This window comes from Marmota flaviventris, chromosome 8 (genome assembly GCF_047511675.1).
Source record: "Marmota flaviventris isolate mMarFla1 chromosome 8, mMarFla1.hap1, whole genome shotgun sequence".
Lineage (NCBI taxonomy): Eukaryota > Metazoa > Chordata > Mammalia > Rodentia > Sciuridae > Marmota > Marmota flaviventris.
In genome coordinates, this window is record NC_092505.1 from 80,552,551 (window position 1) to 80,580,318 (window position 27,768).

The 27,768-nt window shown below is 32.8% G+C and overlaps 1 protein-coding gene across 1 annotated transcript in view; it reads right to left on the minus strand.

The window, feature by feature from the left end:
* Positions 1-27,768, minus strand: part of Epha6 (EPH receptor A6) — an 808,736-nt gene that overhangs the window by 116,315 nt on the left and 664,653 nt on the right. Inside the window, exon 13 of the mRNA XM_027943203.3 lies at positions 17,463-17,524. Within this exon, the coding sequence (XP_027799004.2) occupies positions 17,463-17,524 (62 nt within the window). The remainder of the gene's footprint in view (positions 1-17,462; positions 17,525-27,768) is intronic.

Here is a 27,768-nt window from a genome sequence, read left to right on the forward strand (position 1 = left end):
ATCTACTATGGGGCAATAATTGTTCTAGACTGGGGGTCAACATGAGAAGTAAAACTGAAAGGTGCCTGTTCTGATTGTTCCTAAATTTAAATGCAGACAGGGAGATAGAAAATATATAGTAAGAATAAGTGAGATCATTTTAATTAATGATGAACTATAAAATAAAAAGTGGAGTGATCTAAAAAGGAATGACATGGTGGAGACTGCGAATAGTTCCCAGATGTGCAAATGGCTTAAGATAGGAATGAGTTAGTCATGCTTGAGAATTGAAGGCCAATGAGGCTGGAGTTGGTTGAGTGAGGACAGTAAGAGAAATGCTGGAAAGGTAGGACAAGGTAAAATCCAGCAGCAGGGCCATGTAAACAATTACAAAGAATTGAAATGTTTTCTAAATGTTGAGAACTTACAGAAGAATTTTAACTGGGGATTGAGATATATTCTGATTTGCATGTGGAGAACGGAAGCAGAAAGGTCATTTTGGAAGCTATTAGAGTAATACTGGAGAGAGATACTGGTGGTTGGAACCAGGTTTGTGATTTATTTTAGAGACACAGCCATCAGGACCTGGAATGGACTGGGCAAGGGAAGGACTGGTGAGGAAAGTAGGAGAATAAAATTGGCTCCCGTTTTCTCGAGACGCTAGTCTATACCAACAGTGGCTAAAACCATATATGCATGACCCTATATCTCCCTCTAAATTAAACATAATCTCTTCCACGGCAAAAAACATAACTTGTTTTTCATCTTTGTAACCTCAGGGCCTAACAACATGCCTGGCACATGGTACTTATTAAAATCTATTCACTCACTGGGTTGAACTGAATTTATTTTTCTCTTAAAAAAGTAAAGATCTTTGGACTTTTAGTAAGTAGCAAGAGATTCTCTAGAAGTATTTTTCATAGAAAATTGACTTTATTATTGGAGATTCTCTGAGAATATCACGAATGAATAAGAACATTGAAGCACTGATTATAGCTATCTCAATTTTTGTGGGCAAGAATCCTTGATAAGGACTACCAGACAGTTATACTTTTGCTTAGAATGAGGAAAAGGGAACTAAATACCTTATAATATTTCTGTTATATTTATTTCTAGGTCTTCACTGGAGAATCAAAGTGATGTCAAACCCACAAACCCTTAGAGACTATAAATGATCTGCGGACCACAATAAAAATCATTGTTCTTAAACTTTTGCTGAAAATGTGCTATATCCTTTATAAAAAGAGATAATTTTAGTGATACACCTCCTAAAAAGGTTAGACATGATTAGTATTGACCACTATACTCAGTAGATGATAAACTGGCATTTGTGAGTAGAACTAAAAACAATTATACATCTCTCATTCAACAAACATTTATAGAGGATCCAATTCACAATTAAGTACATTAGTGACCTACAATAAATACACAGACTTCCAAAGATTCCTCACAAATAAGGTGCAGTAAACATTACAGGATAATGACAGATTTAAAATGAAGTAGTGAAATTTGGTTCATGTGTATTTTGAAAGATGTTTTTGGTTCACTTACCCCAAGTTATAGGAGGTGGTACCAGTTTTCAAGACAGATTAGAAGGCTTAGCTGAAGGCTTGTAAAATTATTACATGCAAACTTTTGACATGCACTGTGAAATGGTTGTACAGGAAATGTGCCTTCCTAGATGGTTTATAAAAGACTGAGGTATAAAAATAGTGAATGCTATAAGCCTCTTGTCTCCCTGCTTCTGTTGTTGCTAGAGGTCACTCAGAGAAAATGAGATGTTGTGAGAAACACAATGGATTAATATGAGAGAAAAGATGAGAATCTATGAAGCACACAACTAGGAACCAACGTTTGGGTTTCTGCTTGTCTCTTGGTCCAAAAATATCTTCACCTATCTTGTACTCATTTTTTCACTTCTTTTTTGTTTTGTTACCTGGAATTCCATTATTAAAATTCTATTTGGTTTTACAAATGCATGTAAAAAATGCACACTCTTCTGGAGAAATGAGAACAGTATTTGTGAGCAACATGCTAGTATGAATTCATCTAACCCTACATCCAACTGAAATCTGGGACAGTGACATAATGGGTGCTTAGAGTAGGGTGAAGAGAGGATCCAAGTTATAGGTGATCATGCAAGATGGAAAAAGGTCTATCCTGGGGGTACAAGGGGATGGGATGATGTACTACCATATGTAATATATAGCAGTAAAAGTTGAATATTTAAGGACCCAGGAAGTGAACATGAAGAAAGAGGTAGATGACAAAAAATATGGCCTTTAAAAAAATGTTTACCAAGGGTAAGTCATGTAGATGGGAGGAAAATATACTTCCCCCATTTTTGAAGGAAACTCCCACCCCCACTGGAAGTTACATCCTTCAGCTATAATCTGTATTAAAAAGGCTTTTACAGGTCTGCCTAGGGACTTAAGTGAAATCTTTAAAAGAAATATTTATGTGAAAAAGCGTTCTTGAGTTCTGAACAATTGATTCAATGACTTTGCAGAAAATAGCCCTTGGAGTATTAATTCTATAACTTAAGTTTAAAGTTATAATTCTGTTTTTATATGTTTCTAAATCAGAAAGTTGACGATGTTATGACTTTTTAACATGCTCTTGAATTTGAAAAAGGAATGACTAGAGTTATTTAAAGATTTGAAAATATCAAATCACTTTTGTTTTAAAATAACAATTGAATAAATAAAAGTCAATATCAACTTTTTACTGAAAACCATCTTGGTTCTTGTGGTCTCCCTAGTTGAAAATCTTACTATAATTTCCTGTGGAATACTTAACAAATCCTTCAAAGACTTTTTTCTTATAGTCATCATGGACTTTTTAACTTAAGTTAGGCAGAGTTATATTTTTAGCTATAGGTGCGAGAGGCCACCAAGAGTGGACTCAGAAATTTTAGACATAAGGAAACTTAAAAATGTCATTTATAATATAACTAAAAAAAATCTAGGAAGAAAAGATGTAGCTATGGATTTGTGAAACATGGCAGTTGGATTTCAGAATTACATTTTAAGAGCTTAAAATCAATCTGACTATAATATAGCTTAAGCTCACAGAGCTTACTACTGAATTTGCTTTTTTTCTTTTTCTTTCTAAAGTTTTTGCTCCAGTTTCTATGAAGATAATCTATACATGCTTTGGGTGCTGCATTTTTATAATGTCAAACAAATTTAAAATTGTTTTGGCTGGTATATGGGATGAAGTGTAACAGAATGCTATCCTATAAAGCATCATTAACAAGCATCAGAATTGACCAGGGACAGTTATGTAGAATATATATCTGTTTGTGTCTGCATGCGTATCTTGGAAAATCTGTTTAGGTTGGTGATTCTGGTTTTCCAGCATGATTGAGAACCACAAGTTTAGGGTTTAATAACTAGTTATGTAAATCTAAAATCTCCTGTGTGGTTCAAACACAGAGAAAGGAAAGATTAAAGAGAAGTTCAGAAATGCATAGAATTTCTCCATTATATCAGTATAATTGTAAATTATAAAGCAATTAAAATCAGTGTAATATTTTTTATTTAAAAGGAGAATATAAAAGGAGAATTAACAAGGAGAATAATAAAATACAACTTCATAGTAACAGGTAGTACAAATTATAAATGCTAAATACACTAAATGTTTAAAGAGATAAACTTAGGGTACTGGGTATTGATGCTCTAACTTCTAATTTAAAAATAAAAGTTCAGTTGTCCTTATGCTTGGCTCCAAGTGCACCATGCTTTATATATTTTATTATTTAGTGTAATATTTTTAGAATTTTTATTTGATATTAACTTGGCATAGTTTTAGTAAACAACAACATTCACTTGTATTAAGATTTACATATTTTTTCTCTTAAAATTAATTAGGATTGGATTCAATTGCACCTTTTACAGTTTAAAATATTGGTGAGTAAAATCAATTTTATTTTATTTTTCACAGTTGGACATAAGATGAAGGTTATACAGATTAATTTTGCCCTTATACCTTGGCGCTAGTAGAACCACATATACACAATTTACAAGAAAAGTGTGTTAATAAAATTCAGCTCTCATTATTAATAAATAACTAGCATAAGGTAAAATGCCATCTTTACTAGATTTATAGTTTGAGTACATAAATATTTTAAAGATCCCTTTAATTTTTTAAATTAATATTTGCTTTGCATTTGTTCAAGGAACTCTTCAAGTGACTTACATTGCTTCTGAAATGCTGATATGAAATTATATGTATTATTAAATCCTCTTATTCCTGAGGCATATGCAGATTTTTTAAATAATGAAAATTAAGACTATTTTTGTCACCTGATGAAGCAGACCAGGATGCAACAGAAAAATAACTACAAAATTCTAGTGACATGTTCTGAAACACACTATAGTGATACTGCAGGATATTATGAATACTTTACTAGAACTTGTCCTAGGAATTTTATGTCTTTCAGCCATTTAATAGTAAAACACAATAACCTTCGGAGTCAGTTTTTGCCTATTGTTTTCCTTGAATTTTCTTTTTTTTATTGGTTGTTCAAAACATTACAAAGCTCTTGACATATCATATTTCATACATTAGATTCAAGTTGGTTATGAACTCCCAATTTTACCCCAAATACAGATTGCAGAATCACATCGGTTACACATCCACATTTTTACATAATGCCCTATTAGTAACTGTTGTATTCTGCTACCTTTCCTATCCTCTACTAACCCCCTCCCCTCCCCTCCCATCTTCTCTCTCTACCCCATCTACTGTAATCCCTTTCCCTCCTTGTTTATTTTCCCATTCCCCTCACAACCTCTTATATGTAATTTTGTATAACAATGAGGGTCTCCCTCCATTACCATGCAATTTCCCTTTTCTCTCCCTTTCCCTCCCACCTCATGTATTTGTTTAATGTTAATCTTTTCTTCCTGCTCTTCCTCCCTGCTCTGTTCTTAGTTGCTTTCATTATATCAAAGAAGACATTTGGTATTTGTTTTTTAGGGATTGGCTAGCTTCACTAAGCATAATCTGCTCTAGTGCCATCCATTTCCCTGCAAATTCCATGATTTTGTCATTTTTTAGTGCTGCGTAATACTCCACGGTGTATAAATGCCACATTTTTTTTATCCATTCATCTATTGAAGGGCATCTGGGTTGGTTCCACAGTCTAGCAATTGTGAATTGTACTGCTATTCTTGTTTATACACTTCATCCAAGTCACCAGCAAAGGATATTGGCTCTACTTTTCAAACTGATGTTGCTGAAGCCATCATCATTTCTTACCCAGATTATTACAAAAGTCTCCTAAATTCTCTGCATTCATATGTGCCTTATTTTAACCTCTTTTTAATATAGCAACCACAGTTATCCTTTAAAAATGTAGTTACATAATCATTTTATGCCTGTATTCCAAATCCTACAATGGCTTCCTATATGACCCAGAGAAAATTCAAAGTCATACTAATAGTCAAGAAAAATCCTATTTCTATGGATTTCCAACTCAGCTGTATATTGGGCTCAACTAGGTAAACTTTTGACAACTAGTAGTGCATGTGTCTCATCCCAACTGGTTCTTTAATTGGTCTAGGGTACAGCTTAAAACTTAAGATTGCTAAGATTTTCAAATTAGATGGCTGTAATGTCCATCCAGGATTGGGAATCACTGTGTCCAAAATCTATGCCTCTTTCTATCTCTGTCATTTTTGTGTCATATTTTTTCTGTCCACCTTTCCTTTGCACATTCTACTGAAGCCAAAATTATTGAGAGAATATATATTTAATTGTAATTTCATTATTGATATCCTCATCAGTAAAATGGTGATAATACACAAAGGATTTAAAATCAGCATACTACAGTGAAACAGCCAGATTAATGTTTATAGCAGTATAATTCATAACAGCTAAGTTATGGAGTCTAACTAAGTGCCCTTCAACAGATGAATGAATAAAGAAAATGTGGTATATTTACACAATGGAGTATTACTTAACCACAAAGAAGAATGACTTTATGGCATTTGCTAGTAAATGGATAGAAATAAGCCAGTCGGCAAAATTCAAAGGAAGAATGTTTTCTGATATGTGGAAACTAATTCACAATAAGGCAAAGAGAATATAAAAAGAAAGAAGAGAAGAAAGATCAGTGGAGAAAGGTAATGAAGGGAAGGGAAGAGGGATGGGATCTGAGTGACAGTAGAATGAGTCTGACCTAACTTTTCTATGTATATATATGAATGTACCACAGTGAATCACACTATCATTTACATCTACAAGACAATAATTATAAAAATTTACATAAAGAGCAGAAAGATCAGTAGAGGGAAGGGAATAGAGAGGGAGAAGCAGGGGGAAGGGGAAGTACTGGGAAATGAATTAGAATAAATTATATTCCATACTTTTACAATTATGTCAAAATGAATCCTATTGTCATGAATTGCTAAAAAGAACCAATGGTGGTGGGGAAGTGAAAGGATAACCTATGGGCTAAAAGAGACTTGAGACACATCAATCAATGCAAGGTATGCTTCTGTTTGAATCTTAATTCAAATAAATACATTACAGTTTTTTTTTATATTATGCAGCAATGGGGTATGTTTGAATACTGACTGAAGTTTGATGAAATTGAGAATTTTTGTTGATTTTTAAGGTATAATAATGGTATTATAGTTACATACTATATAAAGTCCCCACCTGCTGCCACTTCCATGTGGGATGAGGCATGGAACCCAGGGCCTCAGGCATGCTAGGAAAGCACTCTACCACTGAACTCATATCTGATCCCCATTTAAACTTCTTATCTTTTGGAGAGAGCCACAGAAATGTTTAGAGATGAAATGATAAGATGTTTAAGACTTGCATCAAGATAATCCAATACAGAAAGGGCTAAATGGGCATATAATGCCCATGAACTGATATTTATAGTCACCAGGCAATGGGCACATGGGGTTTTGCTATATTATTATCTTTGATTGTTTATATACTTGAAAATGTCCATAATAAGCAGCTTAAAAAGAAGCTAAAAAGATAGTAATAATATTTACTTAATGGTGCTGTTGTTAGCAATAGATGAGTCACTGCATGAGACCAGAATAATGCCTGACTCAGAAAGCAAATACAAATGTTAGCCGCATTAGTTAAGCATGTTAACTAATGACCATTAATATTGGCCATTGACTCCCAGGTTTTCACATGGGAACTGTTATCCCTGAAAGTGCCTCATTTTAGAAATTTTAAACATCAGTTTAGTATTATGTTGGTAAAATGCTGTCTAGAGAAAAATAAGACTATATATCAGTGATTTGTTGCATTTCACAATAAATAATTTCATCATGGCAAATTTTAAGCTACTAACAATGTAACAATTATCTTATAAAATTCTTGACTATTTAATAACCATCCCTTGTTGACTTATCTGATTCTGGCTCTAGTGCTGACTGTCAACATTCTACTTGCTGGCTACATCCTTGTTCTCTTCAGTTCTCTTACCTTAATATACAGCTGTACTTCCTCTTGTACCTAATATAGACTTAAAGCACACAAAATTTCTATTTATTTCTAATAGATTATTTCTTTAAAAAATTTTTAAAATTCTATATGACAGTAAAATGTACTTTGATACATCATAATAATGGAGTATAATTTCTCATTCTTCTGGTTGTTCATGATTTAGAATCACACCATATATGTACATATGGTAATAATGTCTGATTAATTCTACTATCCTACCTTCCCCATAACCTTTCCCCTCCTTCACTCCCCTCTACCTAATCTAAAGTAACTCTATTCTTCCCTACCCCCTCCCCTTATTGTAAATTAGCATCTGCATATCAGAGAAAACATTTGGCTTTTGTTTTTTTAGGATTGTCTTTCTTCACCTAGCCTGATATTCTCCAGCTCCATCCATTTGCTGGCAAATGCCATAATTTCATTCTTCTTTAATGCTGAGTGATATTCCATCATGTGTGTACATACACACACACACATAATCACATTTTTAACCCTATTTCTTTAACTATCATTAACTTACTGGTTATATACCTATATTATTTCACTATTACCACAATTCCTTAGAATTATTATTATTATTATTATTTTCTTTCTATTGTGTACCTGTTCTACAAACTAGAGTTTCTATCATCTCCACTCTTACCTTTTAGGGATTTGAGTGTTTGTGTTGAAAATCACATAAGAATGTATACCACTGTCATAATAAATTTACATTCTTCAGTAGTAGCTGGACATTCAGCAGGACTGGTTAGTTATTTTTTTTCCAGATTCAAAACTCCCAGACTGGCAGGTTTGAGGGAATAGCACAAGTAACTAGTACTAATAATTACATTGCTTCTGGACAGTAATCCAGAAGATCCTCTTCCCTGCTACTTATAATGTGTACCATTAAAAACGTTGGTAAAGATTTTTAGCTGGTTACCCTTGCTGAGTTCAAGAAAAGACCATTTCTGGAATAGTCTCCTCTGTAGGTATAGCTTTTTAATGATCAGCTACTATACTTCTCAACTCTTGCAATTATTCCAAATATTCACTCTAAATGGGGGTCTGTCCTCAAACTACCCTGTTCTGTTCTCCATTGTGTAAAAATCAAAGAACATCAGATATAAGTTCCTTTATTTTATGCTTGTTCCTTATAAATCTATCCAGATCCACAAAACACAGTCTGTTTAGTCTTGGAAGATGGTATGCTTTCTGTTGTTCAAAATCAACATTCCCTCCGGGTTCCTGATTTTTACACCTTTCCATCTCTTGTGATATTTTACCTAATCAATTTAATTCTTTAATTCTTTCCTTTTCTTCTCCTTCAGTATATTGCCTAATTCTTCTACTTTGAGTAAAACCCTTGATTTTTAAGATACAACCTTTGTAAACACATATATAGTTTCCCTGACAACAGCAGAATACATGTTCTTCCCAATTGTGAATGGTACATTTTCCAGCATAGACCATATGTTTGGCTACAGATTAAAATCTAAACAGACTTTTAAAAATAGGTATCATATAAACTATTTTCTATGTGCACAACAGATGAAGATAGATGTCAGTAAAAGAAAGAAAACTGGAAAATACATAACTTTATGGAGAGATGATTAATACACTGTTAAAAATGGATCAAATAAGATATGGTAAAGGTGATTAGGAAATACTTAAAGAAAAATGAAAAGATATCATACCCAAACCTGTAGAACACAGAAAGAAAAGTGCAAAGGAGAAAATTTTTGGTTCTAAATGCTTACAATGGTAAAGAAAATATCAAATCAACAACCTAACTTTACAATTTAAAGGATAAGAAAAGGAAGAACAAACTAAAAACCAAAGCTACCAGAATAAGGAAATAATAAAAACTAATAGAGCACAGAAAAATACAGAATAGACAAATAATAGTGAAAAACCAAAAATGAAACCAAAAGTTGGTTCTACAAAGAGATCAACAAAATTGACAAACATTTTGCTATATTGACCAAGGGGCTGGGGCGGAGGGGGGCGGGGGAGAAGATGCAAATTATTTAAGTCTGAAGTGAAAATGTGGATATTTCTACAGATTCTATAGGAATAAAAATTATAAGAGAATAGTGAATAATTATATATGAACAAATGTATAACCTGAATAAAATGAAACAATTCAAAACAATAAAACTACCAAGATCAAATCTGAATAAGTAGATAATATAAATAATCTATAAATATTAAGACTGTCCAATCAGAAATCAAAAGTCTCTTAACAAAGTAAACCCCTTGATCAAATGGCTTCATTGGTGATTTCTATTGAACATGAACTAACATCAATTCTTTTCAAATTTTTCCAAAAAAAAATTGAAGAGGAAGGTCATTTTGATTTATTTGATGAGGTCAGCATTGCTCTGATAATAAAGCTAGAGAGATGCTACAAAAAAAAAAAAAAAAAAAAAAAAAAAAAAAAAAAAAAAAAAAAAAAAAAAAAACTAGGGACCAATATCCCTTATAAACATTGATGGAAAAAAAATCTTCAAAAAATAATACCAAACAAAATTTAGCCACATATCAAAAGAATCACATATACCATGACCACATGGGATGCATTCATGAAATGCAAGAATGGTTAAAATGTGAAATTTAATTAGTGTGATAGATCATATAATGTGATGAAACACCTTACATGATGATCTCAATTGATGCAGAAGAAGTGTGACAAAATTCAATCCCTTTTAGTGATAAAAACTTTCAACAAACTAGAAATAGAAGAAACCTACCTCAAATAATAAATCCATATGTTAGAAAACACTGCAATATTTTAATAGTTAAAGATTGAAAGCCTCTCCTTTAAGATCAGGAGTGAGACTACAAGATGCCATTTTCATCACATATTCAACACAGTACTGGAAGTTCTAATCTAAGCAATTAGGCAAGAAAAAGAAAACAAAACAAAACAAAAGAACAATAATCATCTCTCTGTTGACCCTAAAGATTCACATACACACAAAATGGTAGAATAAAAAAAAAATCAGCAAAAGTATTGAATACTAAGTCATCAATAATAATCAGTTGCTTTTTAATTACTAAGAATGAACAATCTGAAAAGGAAATTAAGAAAACAATTACATTTTCGATAGTATCAAAAGAAATAAAACACTTAGAAATTAACATAACCAAAGAGTTGAAAGACTAATATAGTGAAAACCAAATGGAAAGATGGTCCCATGCTCATGGACTAGAAGACTTAACTGTTGACAATACTACCCCAAACAATCTACAGATTCAATGCACTTTCTCTCAAAATCCCCAAAATTAATGAAACAGAAGAGTCCTCTGTAAAATTCATAAAGACTCTCAATGGACCCTAAATAGTCAAAACAATCTTTATTAAAGAACAAAACTGAAGAACTCAGGTCTTAATATGAAGATATGACAATCAAAACATTGTGATACTGGCATAAAGACAGAACAAAGGAACAGATAGACCAGAAATTAGCCTTTGCATTTACTATGGTTTGAATCTATGTGTCCTTCCAAAATTCATATGTTGAAATCCAATATGCAGTGTGATAATATTAAGAGGCAGGACCCTTTGGGAATTAATTAAGTCATGAACATTCCTTTTTTTTTTTTTTTAGATTTGATGGACCTTTATTTTATTCATTTATTTATATGTGGGGCTGAGAATCAAACCCAGTGCCTCACACACATTAGGCAAACATTCTATCACTGAGCCACAACCCCAGCCCCATGAACATTCTATTAATGACTAGGATTAGTGCTCTTATGAAAGAGGTTGAAGGGAGCACTTTAGTTCATTTTTGCCCTTATTCTCTTCTATCATGTGAAGACACAGCTTTTGTCCCTATTTCCATGTGAGGATGTAGCAAAACCTGTCATCAGAGAAGCAAAGAGAAAGCCCTTAAATGACAGTGAATCTGCTGGTGTGTTGATCTTGGACGTAACTGCCTCCAGAATTATGATAAATAAAGTTTTATTATGTATAAATTATCCAGACTTGTGTGTGTGTGTGTATGAGAGAGTGTGTGTCTGTATACATATATATACAGTGTGTGTGTACACATATATATGTATACAGACACACACACATATATATCAAAGATTATATATGTTTTATAGTAACCGGAAGGGACTAAGACAATAGCCAAATGACTTTTGACTTGTTTTCTAAGATCATTCAATGGGGGAAAGAATAGTCTTTTTAATGAATCGTGCTAGGGAAGCTGAATGTCCCCATACCAAAGGATGAAGTTATACCTTTATTTAACACCTTATGCAAAAATTAAATCAAAATTGGTCAAAGACCTAAACATCAAACTACGAAACTATTAGGAAAAAAACAAAGGGAAAACTTCATATCATTAAATTTAGCAATGATTACTTGATATGACAGTAAGGGCACAAGAAACAAAAGAAAGAATAAGACATATTGGATTTCCTGAAAATTAAAAACTTTTGTGTATCAAGCAGATATAGTGGCATGTACTTGTGGTCCCAGCTACTGAGAAGTTTGAGGCTGGAGTAATGCTTGAGGCCAGAAGTTAGAGAGGAGCCTAGGCACTAAAGAGACCTTGTCTCAAACAACAACACAGTTATTTTTGTGTACCAAAAAACACCAACAACAGAGTAGAAAGGCAACTCACAGAATGAGAAAATAGTTGAAAATCATGTATCTCCCAACAGATTAGTATTCAGCCTGTATAAATAGCTCTTCAAAATCAACAACCAAAAAAACCAAGTAACCTGATTCAAAACTAAGCCAAGAAACTTGACTAGATATCTCTCCAAAGAAGATATAAAAATGGCAAATGAAAAGATGCTGAACCACACTAATCTTTAGGGAAATCTGAGTCAAAACTATGAGAAACCATATTATACCCATTAGAATGATTCCTTATAAAAACAAAATATTAGAAAATAAGTTTTAGTGATGATTTGAAGAATTCAAAACCCTGTGCTCCATTGGTGGGAATATAAAATGACACCGACAATATAGAAAATGTTAAAGCAGTTGCACAATAAATTAAAAATAGAAGGACTATACAATCTGGCAATATCATTTCTGCACATATATTCAAAATTAATTGAAAGCAAGGTTCAAAGACATATTTTTACACTCAGGTTCATAACAAGTTTCTTCACAATAGCTAAAGCATGAATGCAAACTAAGTGTGCATTGAGAAATGAATGGATAGCAAAATGCCTGTCTTGTCTCTCTCTCACACACATACACACAATGAAATATTATTGAGCCTTAAAAATGGAGAATATTTTGACATAATACTTCAATAAGACTGAACTTTGAGCACATTATACTAAGTGAAATAAGCCAATCACAAACCCCCCCCCCCCAAATACTCTATCTTTTCATTTATATGACATGCTTATGGTATTCAAAATCAGAGGACAGAAAGTAGAATGGTGCTTGCCAGGGCCTGGTGAAAGAGAGAAATAAGGTATTGTTATTTAATGGGTACAGAGTTTCAGGTTTGCAAGGCTGAAAGAGTTATAAAGATGGATGGTGGTGACAGTTACGCGTTGATATAAGTATCCTTGATACCAATGAAATGTGTATTTTAAACTCTTAAGAATAAAATGTATGTTATTTATAATTTATCAAAATAAAAATGTGAAAAATAAAACCTTGATTTTTTTTTCTAGTTTTCTAGCATTTGGTTTATCTTTTGCCTTGATATCTCACCCACTTCTTTCCCCAAAGGAATTATCTCCACCAACTGATTCTTACCAATCTTTCATTCTCATTTTTCAATCTTGTTTCTGCTTTGGAGTAAGCCATTCAAAGTGCCAAGGTCACTGAGGACCTCTGATATGCTAATACATAGATGCTTTTCAGTCTGTCTTTCTGAATTTCTCTGTTGTACTTGACACATTCGCTTAATTGCTCTTTCCTGAAATGCTCGGTTCCCTTTGCTTTAGGTACTCCACATTATTTTTTCCTTCTCATTTCTGTTCCACTTCTTCCTTAGCTACCACAGGAGTCTATCTGTGTTGCCACTTAGGCTGGCATGGAATAGAGTTTCCACTTTGTTCAATTTGTCAGCTTTTCTTAAAAATTCTTCCTCAGAAATACCATGGCTTGGATTTAATAACCACTTTTATGCTGCCAATTTCTAGATCTGAAATATTATTCAAGATTTTTCTGCTGAGTTTCAGATTCATATTTCTAATTGCTGACTGCATGTTACACTGGGTATTTCATCAGCATCTCAAATGTAATGTGATATAAATGAAATGCATCATTTCTTCCCAACCACCAGACCATCCTGGTCCTCCTCTGTGTCTTCATTTTATAGTTGGTAGCACCACATTCCACACATTCTTCTTGTTCCCCACCATCCTTCCCTGAGCATATTTCAAGCTATGGTTTCCTCCCTTAACCAAATCTGGCTGCTTTTCATTTTTATTATTTTATCCTAGATTTTTGGCTTTTGGATGATACTCCTTTCTTATTTGCCCATGCGACTATATTTTGTAAAAACTATGAATAAACCTTTTCTTTCTGTTGAATGATTTGAGATGTGATCAGAGGCTGCAGTATGGACACAGTGCACCATCTTGAACTGACATTGGTGATGGTGTATCTTGGCATTGACAAATTTTGTAATAAATAAATTCATAATCAAGAAATACTGTAAAATAAAGAAGTAGATTTTTGGTTGATATATGACACCTCAAAATCTTAAATAATTTTATAATTATTTTATTTGGATTGCTAGTTTTTATTATTATTACAAAAATGGAGGTCCTAAGATTTAGAGGCAGGTGATTTCCAGGTAAGGGCCACAAAAGTATTTATGAAATTCATATGTGTACTTAGAGACCATTCAGGGATGATTGTCAAGCTTACATTTAATTCATACTGGTACATTTCCTCGGAAAATATTTTTCAATAGAAAAATATGCACCTCAGTGATGCTGTACCTTCTGGGCAGCTAGCCTGATGCTTTTCTCTCTAAGCTAGAATTTGTTTTAAAAATTATAAGCCAACATATAGCTACACCCACACCCATGTCTGCGCACACACGTCTGTATAGGCTCCAACACTGCAAGCCTGCACACTTGATCTTCACCTCCCCACTCCAGTATATGTCTGGAAGAATGTCCACAAGGATCTCAAACAGCATGAGATTTATGAATCCCATGCAATATCACAGCCAGCCAGCCACCAGCTCTGGCACTAGACTGTAATCTTGTACTTAGTTGTGCTACCACTCCTTCATAATAAAATAGCAAATTGAAGTGATTTTCAAATAGTGTGGAAGACCAAAGGGAAATCTTTTCTGCCTCCGGTCAGCACAGAAGGCTCTTAATGAGCCATGGATGGCTCCCTATGATGCAGTACATTTAGCCACTTCCTCCTCTGTGCTCAGAGAAGCTGTGATTATCAAATTCTAAAGCAGTAGTTTGAAAAATGACTTCACTTTTGAGAATTTATGGGCTATATAGACTTATGTATTTTATTTCTGCTTGCCACAGGGAGTTGAGTGCCCGCTATTGACATAAAGTTTATAAAGCCCTCTGTGCTTCTGGCATAGAAGGGATAATATTACAAAGAAGGGTAAGAATATTAAAGAAGGGTGATGCAGGAGCATTAGCCTTATTTATTGCCTCCATTCATTGATTTTTTTAGTATCTTAGATTTGAATTAAAAAGAAATTTAAAACACTACCACCTAGCTAAACCTCTGACCACCTCCCTGTTTTTTTTTTTTTTTTGCATTTTAACCATTTAATTTTATTTTAGTAGAAACTGTATGTGAAGAGGGGGTGATAGCAGTGGACTTATAAGGAAAAGTAGTAAGCAAGTTAACTAAAAGTACTCATAGGATATGCGAGCATGACTTTTTGAGCCATGGACACTTGAATTGGATTCCTTCCTCTGTCATTGGTCACATATAACCCTAAAAGCTTTACAGTAATCAACTCAATCCTTATAATATATGCATATTTGAACAGGTACTATTCAAATTCCTGTTTTATAAGTGAGTCAGAAGTATAGAGGAGTTGATAGCATGCTTGTTCGAGGTTACATAGCAGATTAACTTAGATGGGTGTTCAGGTCTTTAGAGTGGTGGTTTACCATCAGGTAAACATTGACTTTTTTCTTCAGACCTTCAGCTAAGGTCTTACCTACAAAGTATATAATAAGAGCTGAAAAATATTAACTTTCAAAATTTAGATCATGGAATATACCATGTATAAACATGGATTAGTATATTTATTTATTTATTTTGGTACTGGTAATTGAACTCAGGGGCATTTAACCATTGAGTCACATTCCCAGTCCTTTTTTATATTTTATTTAGGGGCAGGGTCTCGCTGAATTGCTGAGGGCCTCACTACTTTGCTGAGGCTGGCTTTAAACTCACTATCCTCCTGCCTCAGTCTCCTGAGCCACTGAGAATACAGGTGTGTGTCACCATGCCTGGCTAGGATGCTAATAAGTAAATATTTTGTTTATAATGTATCATTGGCTTTTTATAGCATATTATAATGGATTCATGATTCAGCAGAATAAGAATTATATCTGAAACTAACATTTCTCACCTAATTTGCTGGTGTAGTCATATAATCCAATTTTCAACAGCTATTGATGATGAAACATTTTGATATGTTTCTGATGAAATTATGTTTTTGAATAAACATAATGGAAGGATACATTTCAAGTACCTTAGGTGGTCCTGATAAATTTTTCTAAAATAATTTAGGACATTTACTGGTGAAATGAATATAGCTATAAAATAACACATTCAAAAATGGCTACAGAAAAGAATAAACCATTCATGTTCCAAACACCTTTGAATTTCCTTTTGCCTTAATGAGCACATGTGGTTGAGAGTATGCATTATGAAAGTGGTACTGCTCTGGGAGAAGCCAAAGATTTTGCTGAATTCAGCTTCTGTATTAAATCAGGACATCATGTCCAGTCACAGTGTAAGTACATCATTGCTGCTAACACTGAAAGCAATTGGAAGAAGAGGGCACAGAGTCAAGAAAAATAAATGAAAATGAGATAAAAAGAGAAAAGTGATATGCAAAGGGAGCACATTCAAATAACATGGGCAAAAAATAAAGTGAAGAAAGAATGCCTCATTTTCACATGAATATAGAGAGAAATATAATACATTCCAAAAGGCAAAATTTCAGTCATTTTGTAATCAAGTAAAATGATTATGTGTATTATTAGACAGATATTAAAGAATGCAGAGATGTGAAAATATATGACCTCTAGCAGGGATGAAAAATATTTATGGTAGTGATTTTTTATGTTTATTTTTTTCACCATCAATGAGGAGTTTCCAAGCATATGATGGCGGCTTTTCAAATATTAAACATGTTATGAATATACTTTGAAATATAACTTTCTGGTGCTTTCTCAGGTTTGTTATTTTATACCATTATAGAAAACAACATTTTAGTTTTTTTTGTATACACTATACTGTTAAAGAGAAGTCACTTTAAAAAGAAAGCTTTAAAATTTTTATTTTAAAATAAATCACCACTGAGGGAATTATGTTTCTTCTTTTGTGAACAGTCCTTCAAATAAACTTAAGAAAGACAAAATTGATAGAACTATCTTTCTGAAGCAAACTTGAGTCATTTTGGTAAGCATTCAGGAATTGAAGGGTCTCAGCATTATAGACAGTGGATAAAATATCATACTAAATTATTAAAAGAGTGGGTGTGGGAGGGGATGAAGTTTCATTTCCTTCTTTATGATAACATCATTTGGAATATACGTGTATACACACAAACAAAGACATATGTATTTTAATATGGCAAGTAAATTTATAGAAGAAATCAATTATAAAGTGTACATCTTATCCCCTTAAAATATTCTAAAGTGTCACAATATCAGATAAATGCACATTAGAGAAATTGCTGCTATTCTTTACAGAAAACCCATGCATAACATTATGCAAAATTTAATTTACAATAAATGATTTCAAATCTAGAACTGAGAATAGTTTATTTAAATACTATCAGAAAAGAGCACCTCACCCTCAAAAAGGAATCTAGAGATCCATTCTCCATATATTCCACCACAATCATTACTGGTCTGCCTGCAAAAGAGCAAGAGAATACACAAGGATTAGACCAGTTACAGAAATACAGCAGTTAGAGCTTTCCAGCTGTGATATCTAAATTATTTGTATATTATTAATAGGAACATCATTTCCCAGCTGCTTCTATAAAACTATACTCATATTATACAGATGGATCTCCCCATTCCTTTCTTTATAGCATTATTTCCTTTTAAGTTTATAAAAGGGACATGAAGTATATAATGAATTACAAAGAAATTAAATATTTCTTTTCCTAAATGCCTGCAATCACTTGTTTACATTATGCTCCCTTTGTCCTCTAGCTTTTCCTTAAAAGAAAATCAACAAGTCAAGGTCAGGGTTTTAGTAGTTACTGCTGCTGCTTTCACAGTTGTGGTACAACTTCAAAGACAGTGCAGCGATTTTGTCTGACTGATATCTGAATGGGCATTTCTGAAATAATCCTAAGATAAAGCAGAAAGGAGAAATTCATAAATTCTCACTGACAACATAGAAACAGTCAAGCATACTCCTGCTTTGAAGGGATTTCAAGCAGAACAATTTCCATGGACTGATGGATGCCCCAGAGTTGGTAGGATTTGTGAGTTCCTGCTCATTTCTTTATTGGACGTAGATTTGATCAACAGACCAATGGTGTTGGTACAAGAAAAATAAGCAATTCTGATTTTGTAGTCTGGTGCAGAAGCTAAGATCAGAAACTAAACTGAAAATCATGTATTTCTTGTTTGATCATATCAATTGTTACAGTTCCCAGCACACCTCTATTAAGTAGAATATTTGACATAAATAACTTTGATTTGTTTCAAAGAACGGAATGCATTTGTTCTGGCCAATTGCTCAAGTTTAAAAGATAAAGTTTTAGATGAAGAGAAAATGATTTTTACCTGAAATAAGTATATACAACATATTTACTTTTTACATCTATATTTCTTGATTCTCATTAGAATTTTTGGCAAGTCAGACTGGACTGTGCATGGTTTTTCCTTGCGACACAAAAAAAGGTCTGGAAAGAAATTATGTGCATGAGCACCAGTGATGGAAATATTAGATCTCATTGTAATTCATGTCTTTCTTATGAACTCGGAGCCTTACAGGTTAGTGAGGGTGACCGTCACAAATTACAACCATGTATGCAAATGCTAGATTTTACATTGGATCTGTATTTTAAAGAAAGATGTGCTAAAGGTTAAATGTAGTAATAAAATTCCCAATTTATCATGCATAGAATTAGAACCCAAAGAAGTTTTCATTTATACTGAATATTAACTTATATTCTATAATGTTCCTTAAAGCCATTAATTTTACCCCAAAACTAACGAAGAAGAACTTTATCAGCAATTATTGAGGTCAGATGAACTGTCAGCACCCTTGTGGGTCAGGATCTAGAATATCTAGGTTTTAAATATGAAAGTTCATCATGAATCTTCTCTTTGGATATTGTTTCAGAGAGCACAGAGATTGGAAACTGACATAAACACTTAGGTAACAAGATGGGGAACATAAAAGGTCATTACTATATTTAAACATAAAAACCCTGAAATCAATATTCCAGTTTGATAAAGGATTAAGGATGTTAAGGGGAAAAAATGGGTTACTACAGCAACTGCTGCCTGAGCTTTTCCCCAGCCTGTAGTCTCACCTCTTTTTACGATATCTTAGCTCTTGTGGCCAGGAGAACCCCTTAGGTTGTTTTTAAACTGGTACCCTTCCCTTAATGATATCAGAATAAAATGACCTTGTAAGCATTTTACTTGTATTGCAACATATCATTCCCATTAGATAAGGAAATGGAAAGAAAATTAAACTACTTATCCAAAGTCAAATAACTAGTGAGCAGCCATATCAGGTAGTTAGTCTTAGAGCTTTGGACCTTTTAACCTTTATGGTATAGCTGCTCCTCAGAAAAGATTTATAGATAAATGCTCCAAGTCTCATCCTGGTAGACAATTTTCTCCAGTGAGGGACCTCATCTTTCCTAACTAGCCTTAGCATCCACTGCTCTAGGAGCTGTCATCTCTTACATTGTTCATAACTATCTCCTTCTGCCTTTACTTCTGAAATTCACCTGACAAGATTATTTTTCCATTTGTTCCCCTCTCTAATACCACCATATGTGCCATTCCACCCCAGAATTTATGCACTACACCTAATCCTGAAAGGTCTCCCCCATTGACATTTCCTATAGGTTCCCATCCCATCTAATATGTGCACTGTCATGTTGGGCTTGGCTTTGTATTAGGTAGTTTTTCTTTTTTATCTTCTCTTTATTTCTCCATTCACTGGATTTCACAAGGTCACTTCCCAAAGAGCAAAGCCTAGTAGGTGCTTCAGAGAAACAAGTTAATTTTTTCTCATCAGTTTCACTATCGTTAAGAAATTAACATCAAGTATTTCATCAGGATTCTTATCTGGGCTGGGGATGTGGCTCAAGCGGTAGTGCGCTTGCCTGGTATGCGTGCGGGCTGGTTCTATCCTCAGCACCACATACAAACAATGATGTGTCCCCCGAAAACTAAAAAATATTAAAATTCTCTCTCTCTCTCAAAAAAAAAAAAAGATTCTTATCTACATGAACACAAAATATTTTGAAATTAATTCTTTTTTTTTTTTTTGAGAGAGAGAGAATTTATTTATTTATTTAAGTTTTCTGCGGACACAACATCTTTGTATGTGGTGCTGAGGATCGAACCCGGGCCGCACGCATGCCAGGCGAGCGCACTACCGCTTGAGCCACATCCCAAGCCCTTTTGAAATTAATTCTACCTATAATTTTTTGGTTAGTACATCAGGCTGTCTTAAAATTCATCAGTGACACATTTCTCAATAATAATAAGGAATCAAATGAAGAGTCCTCTATTCCTCATGAATTAGAAATTCCACATTGGAGCTCTTTGTCTTTTGTATTTTATTTAGTACCACCAATTGAGAGTAGTTGTTATTTGAACTAAAGTGTTCTTTTTAGAATACTTTTGCTTTCATCTGATCTGCAATTTATTTCCTAGTTGTTTTCTCTAGGGAAGTTAGTTATGTTCTAAAGATTAAAAGTAACTTTACAGCCCATTATTATATTTGTTATAAAAAATTAAGTAAGTCTAAGGAAAGTTATAAAAATTAGAATGGTATTCTTTAAGTCTATTTTAGGCGAGAGAAGTCTGCTGATGGTAACTACAGTTTTTCTGTCTTATTTTCAATCTGTAACAATTGTATATTGCATTACTGGTCCTGGGAAATATTTAAAGTTGATTAATTCTCATTCTAAAATTTCAAAATATTCTGGCTTATTTTCTTTTGTAGATTTTTAGCCATTTATCCCCAATGTCTCATGTGACAGCATCACCTTAGTATTGTCTTGAATTGCATTCAAGACAACAGAGGAGCTCCAGGATTCTTGAAAGCTATTCAATTTTCAAAACTCAAGATCATTATTTTTTAGAAATATTATTTTAAGAGCTCTTCAAAGCCACTAAAGTGAATTTCTTAGGTTTTTTAAAATCATAAATAACCCATATATGGTTATAGATATTTTAAACTGCCTTAGAATCAAGATTTTCTAATAAATAAGCTATTTTATTCTGAAGACCATAATTCAAAAACTGCCTTGTCATCCTTTTCTGTTATAGAGGAGAAAAACTTTTTTCTTGCATTGAGACTTTTAGGGACTATTGACCAACATATATATATTTTCAAATACTTATAGAAACTTAGAGTGATTTTGAGAGGGATGGTATGAAGAAACTATATGATCACAAGACTAACTTTTCTCATGCTAATGTTAAAGAGAACAAAAGAATTCTTTAAATATCTTATAGAATCTTGGAAAAATATTTTGCCAGTGAAATAGTTATATGTTTTTTTTCCTCAGAAAAGATTTGTGAAAGAAGGGGATTACAGAGATTTAACATTTTCATATAAGTAATAAGTTTGTGCTGGATGTACTATTTTGTATCAGTCTGGCAATTTCTAATGTGCAGTCAGTAAAATGAAGAATTGAAACAACTCTCAACAACCTCAAAACTCTATTACAGATTTAAATCATTCTAGTTTATTTAACATTCTATCACATCTATATTTTGTCTACCAGGTAATAAAATTTGTGATGATAACTTGGATTGACAGTTAAAGCGCCTGTATTTTTTCCTCCCAGAGGCAATTCAGGACTCTTTGAGTCATTTATTTAATCTATTTCTACCTCCCCTGTTTATACTTTAGAGATAGCAAACCACAATTATAATCTCAAATGGACTTGATAATGAATGAAATAATTTCTCATCCCTCTAATGCATTTAAAATATATGGATAAAACATACATATGAACCATTATAATACATTAAATCACTGTTTTTATTCACATAAGTACTAAAGTTGGTGAAGTGTTTTCTTCTTATACTGTTGCCTGGAGACTATCAGATCATGAACAAATCTTGTCCTCAGAAAGTTTGAATTCAACCTTTTTTTTAATCTTTAAGTTTAAATTTATTTTTAACTGATACTTACAAACTTAAAAATTATATACATTTAGAGTGGAACTTAGTGATGTTTCAATACATGTACTCATTGTGTAATGTTTTTGTCAGATAAAACATCTCACTCTCCTCAAACATTTATCATTTGTTTATGACAAAAAACATTTAAAATCCTTTCTTCTTGATTTTTGAAATATATAGTATATTATCATTATCTATGTGCAATAGCACACTAGAATCCTTACTTCTAACTATAACTTAGTACCTATCAATCAACCTCTCCCACCTTCTCCTACTCTCCCCTGTCTCTGGTAGCCAATATTCTACTCTGAACTTGTATGAGTACTACTTTTTTGGATTCTTCATTTCTAACTTTACCATTTGGTATTTTTATTTATGATTATTTCATTTAACATCGTGATCTCTAGTTCTATCCATGTTGTTGCAATCCTTTAACATTTTCCTTGAACGTTTTTCTCCTCTTATAATATTGTCTTAGTTAAAACATCATCATCTATCTAGTTACCCTGGTTTGAAACCCTTCTGTAATATTTGACTTCTCACTTTACTGGACTCCTATCAATCCATACATTATTAAGTCCTGTTGTGTCTGTAAAAAAATTATTGGTGTTACCCACATTCTGTTTTTTTTCCCTTACTTGACCTATCACAATGATCCTTTACTGGTTTCTTTGCTTCTATTTTTGTCTCATTTTGCAAGATAACCCTTGCATCCACATTATTTCCAAACATTCAATGATACAACAAATAACTTTTTAAAATGCTTACTAGTGTATCAAGTGCTCTTCTGGGTTCTGGAGACATAGCCTCAATCAATACAAGATCTCTGCTCTTTTGGGGTATTTAGTAGAAAGGGCAATAGAAATAAGTCAATTACTATAAAGGTTACATAAAGAATGTCTCGTTCTTCCATTTAATGACTGTGTTATTTATTGCATAGAATGTTGCAGGATTAAAGTCTAAACTCCTTTGCACTTAAGTTTCTTCTTAGTGTCTCTTCTACCTTCGTTTCTAATGCCATCTTTTGATCTCCCCCTTCTTCCATACCTTGTGTTTTTCAAATTCTTGAGGTGACTCATATTTCCCTGAGTATGACTTGCATCTTGTTTTCTTTGCAACATTTCTTTCTCACTACCTCCACTTGGTAAAATCACATACTTTTTTTTTTTTTAAAAAGCAGGTTAAATACCATGACCATTGTAAATTCTCCCATGAATTATTTTCCCTTTCAGGAAGTCTTGATTATGTACCTTCTCCTTCCTTTAAATGATATTTATGATATGATATTTATGTTAGCAATCAGGTCTTTCTTTCCCACTCTAAAGCAACCTTTAGAGAGGCCAGAATTTAGGCTTAATTGTTTTTCTGGAATATATCACAATCTGGAACAGACCTTGGCATAGAGTGAGTTGAATACTCTCAATTTTTTACTTGAGCTGAATGTCAACAGGAACATAAAGATGTTCTCTGAGAATAATTCTAGACATAGAAAGAGTTATCGAAATAATAGAATGGATGTTAATATTCATTTAGTCCTAAGTATTTGTTATAAAAATTATGATTTTGATAAAAAAATCTTTGAAAAGATTAGGACTCTATAATTAACATGGTGTGTGGCAATAATTGTTTCTCAAAAATGGTACACATTTCTTCCTTCCCCTTTTGTTCACAATTATCTGCTTTGCCTTTATTATATTAGTCCACTGTATAGCAAAACTTTTAAAAAATAGATAATTTCTGTATTTTGTTGTGTTTTAATATTGGTATGAAAATTATTTTATCTCCTGTGGCAAAGTGAAAGTTAAAATGATTGCAAATTACATGTTTTATATGATCCAATATGTTCCCTTTTGTAGCACTGAAAATTTTGTTTTCAGGCAAACTTGGATGATTGGTTATCTTTTACCTCATACACCCAGTACAGTGCACTACCTTATGAGTCATGAGATTAGTTAGAAGTTATAAGATTAGTTTCAGATAGCCTAATACTGAAAACTTGGTCTAATTTCGACAAGTGACCTTTCATCACTCACTTTTCATTTCATCTTTTCTCATTTGCATATTGTGAATTGTTCATTTGAGTGCTTCTATATTCTGTATAATAACCTCTCCTTCTATAGGGTCATTGTGAGATTGAAAGAGATAATGTATATCAAGCATTGAGAATGGCAACTAATACTAAATATGGAATTACCCAATAATAGCTCCATTAACGACTGAATGTATATATTTTGAGTATTATATCTTACCTACTGACTTGATGCACAATCCTAAGCTATGAATTGGTTTTTAGAGTTAAGAAAGTTCATTACTAAAAATGTCTAAGGTCAATGAGTAAGCTCTCCTGATGATTTCAAAGGTCATTTAAAGTCTAAATACTTAAAACCAACAAGTTTGAAAGTTGTTTTATTGAACAAAATGATTTCTACTAGAGTAAAATAATCCAAATAGGATTTTTAAAAAATAACATAGTATATGTTTCTTAAAAATAGCTTCTGCTGGAAGTAGGTTTTTACCTTCTATCTATCTAGCTTTATTGTATCCTCTGTACTGTACTGGTAGATTTGTCTGTAACAACATATCTTATGGTTAATCTGGAATTGATGATTTTAACCTTGGAGAAATTTGCAACTCATGTGTCTATATAATCAATGAGTTGATTTGGTTCCCTTTCCCCCCCTCTTAATTTCTTTTGCTTTTTTAAAAATTTAGAGATGATCCAAATATCCTTGAAGAATAAAATGTTTTCTAAGATTAAAACAGGTGAGCAGAAATTAGGAGGGACAACCTGCATTTATAAAAACAGTAGCATTTATTTATTTATTTTTATTAGCTACACATGACAGTACAATGATCTTGACAATTCATACATTTGAATCAAATGGGGTATAATTTCTCATTTTTCTGATTGTACAGGTTGCAGCAATCCGGATTTGTTTTATTAGAAATTACCATATAGGCAAAAAGATTTCTCCTTACCTAAAGTGTCCTGGTGGCAATAAAAGTTACAGGCAAAGATGCCTAAGGTGAGGCTGTGCTTTCACTGTAAGACACTAACCATATTGCAAAATTTTAGTAATAAAGTAGTTCTTAAAAATGTTTTTCTTGATGTAGTATTATGTGCTTAAAAGAGTAATATAATGGTCAAATTAAAAGCATATGTTTTGAATTTTTGTGAATTTTTTGCTTTCCAACTATTATGAAAGAAATAATCAATTACAGAATAGTCAATAGTTTACTTACTGTTAGATAGCAATGGGCGACACCCAGCAGAAAATTTTCATGCCTTGAAACACTATATAGAATCTGAGTTCAAAAATTAAACTTTATGACATAAATAACTGCATGCTACTTTACTTTTCGGTTTCCTTCTTAAAAATCTTTTGTGCAGATAACTTTTGATCAGCTTTTTAAAATGTTTTTATTAGTGAATTATAGTTATATATAATAGTGGGGTTCATTTGGATGTAATCATCCATTCAGGAAATACAAAGTGCTTCAGTCCCCTGTACTTCCCCTTTCCTTCCCTTCCTCCCCAGTTTTTAAATAGATATTATATCTAAATCAGCATATATGTGTATGCTGAATTATATGTAAATTCTTTAGTATGTTAGGCACTGTTGATGGACATTCCATATACTAACTGATTTAACCCTCATATTAACCTTTGTGGGAGTGTAGTTATTAGTTTACTGATATATTTAGCATTTAAGCAACTTGCCAAGACACAGTGAGCAATTGGCAGAGCCAGGGCTTGAAGCCAAGCAATCTACTTCCAGAGACTGCATGCTTTACAGCAATTTGATAAACATAAAGAATCATCCTAAATCTCCATGTCTTATTTTAGCCACATCCTGGAAAGACATTATGGATCACACACTGTGTGGCTCCCAAAGATATTTGTTGAGAAGTTTTAGAATTTTCAAGGTCTAAAAATATTAAAACAAACTATATAAACAGCATATATGTCCTAAGGAAACTGGCAGGAAATATCTTTAGATTTTGCTTTCTCTTTCCATAGTTATCTTAAATTGATTTGAGTTATCCAAATCAATTTGTTTGAAATTATTCTACTATTTTCATGAGACTTTTTAGGATAAGGCTTAGCAGTTGAAATTTCAGTTATAAGAGCATATATGAGAAAATTTAAGAGCAACAGGGTGATACATTTTTGCAAAACCCCTGGAGACAACACTGGGGGAGCTGTTGCACCCAGTATATTTTAAGAGTCCCTAAGCTTTTATTGAAACTATCATGTTTCCCAATAGTGATCCAAATGCTAAACTTTACTTCTGGCTACAAAAGTGTCTTACAGCCACATAAGTGAAAAAAATAATGTCTGGTCTTCTGTATCATTCATTATAAAAAAAAAAAAAAGATCAGAAAATTTAAAAATAAAACAAACCTTTGGACAGGATATACTTAATGTATCTTAGTTACATAGTTCATTTGTCATGAAATTTTAATTATAATGGAAAAAAACATTTGCTAAATGAATCCTATATACGATTCAATTAAATCATTACATACTTTTTCTCTCCAAATTACTATTTATTTTTAATTCTTTTCTGAAGCTCTTAAAAGGTGTCTAATTTTATTTTTTACACAAGTTCAATTTTATTAAATGTACTCTAAGACCTCTGTGACTAGACTCATGAAAAGACTATGTCTTATAAAACAAATAAATGAGGACTGAGAGCAGACAAGGTTTATAACAGGGCCAGTCTGTCTCACTTATGCTTTTAAGTGGCCCAGCAGCCTTTAATGGCAGGCATGCCACCCTGTGGGGTCATTCCTTGGAGGCGAAGTGGCATCAGAGTAGCTGGCTCCTTATCATATTTCGAATCAAGGTGAAAACACTGAATAAAGAACACTTACCCAGTCAACACCAAGATTAAATACTGACTCACAGAGAGATTCAGCTAAATTATGAAACTGGTTAAGATTTTATGATTTTTCTTTATGAGAAGAAAATGATTCTTGGATGAATCTTAAAAGTGTTGACTATTTCTTTGAATAGGACCAAAATAAATGTGTAATAATAAAACATAACAATCTGTAGGGGCTTAATATGTTCTCAATGAGAATATAAACACACACACATATGATTCATATTTTTTAGATTCATACTTATTCAAATGATAATGAGATGGAAGAAGCAGTTATGTTAATAAGAAGGCTTAGCTAAAGTCAAAGGCTAAAACTATCTAAAGCTGCTGAATAGAGAAGTAAAAAGAACTACTAAAAGATTATTTAAAGGCTCCTTTAAGATTTTCATGTCTTTCTGGCAGGATAAAAAAAAGAAAAAAGAAAGAAATTCACTTTGTAAATGTTCAATAACCTGCTATGAAATTCATCCTGCAGCTGTTTTCTTTTCTTTTTTTTAAAATGCACTGTCAGTCTTGCATAAAGATGATAATGCTCACTTATGTCAGTGAAGCATAACTTTATATTCAGAACATTGAGTTCTTAAGAAACAGGGTTTCTTCATTTATGGACTTCAGGGTATTCAGAGACCTCCTGAAATTGTACAAAAACATTTACATGCACGACCGTATTCCATTTTCTTGGGGGAAGAGTCTACAGTCTCCATTTGATTTTCAAAGTTGGGATTGAGGAGGGAGTTTTAAAAAAATCACCAACTTTTCACTTGGTCCTTTAGACAACAAAGAGTCTTATTTTTCGGCTAAGAAACAAAGTACAATCTGAAAGGAATCTGAATTTATGACCTGTACCACCCTATCAGGACTATCTGTC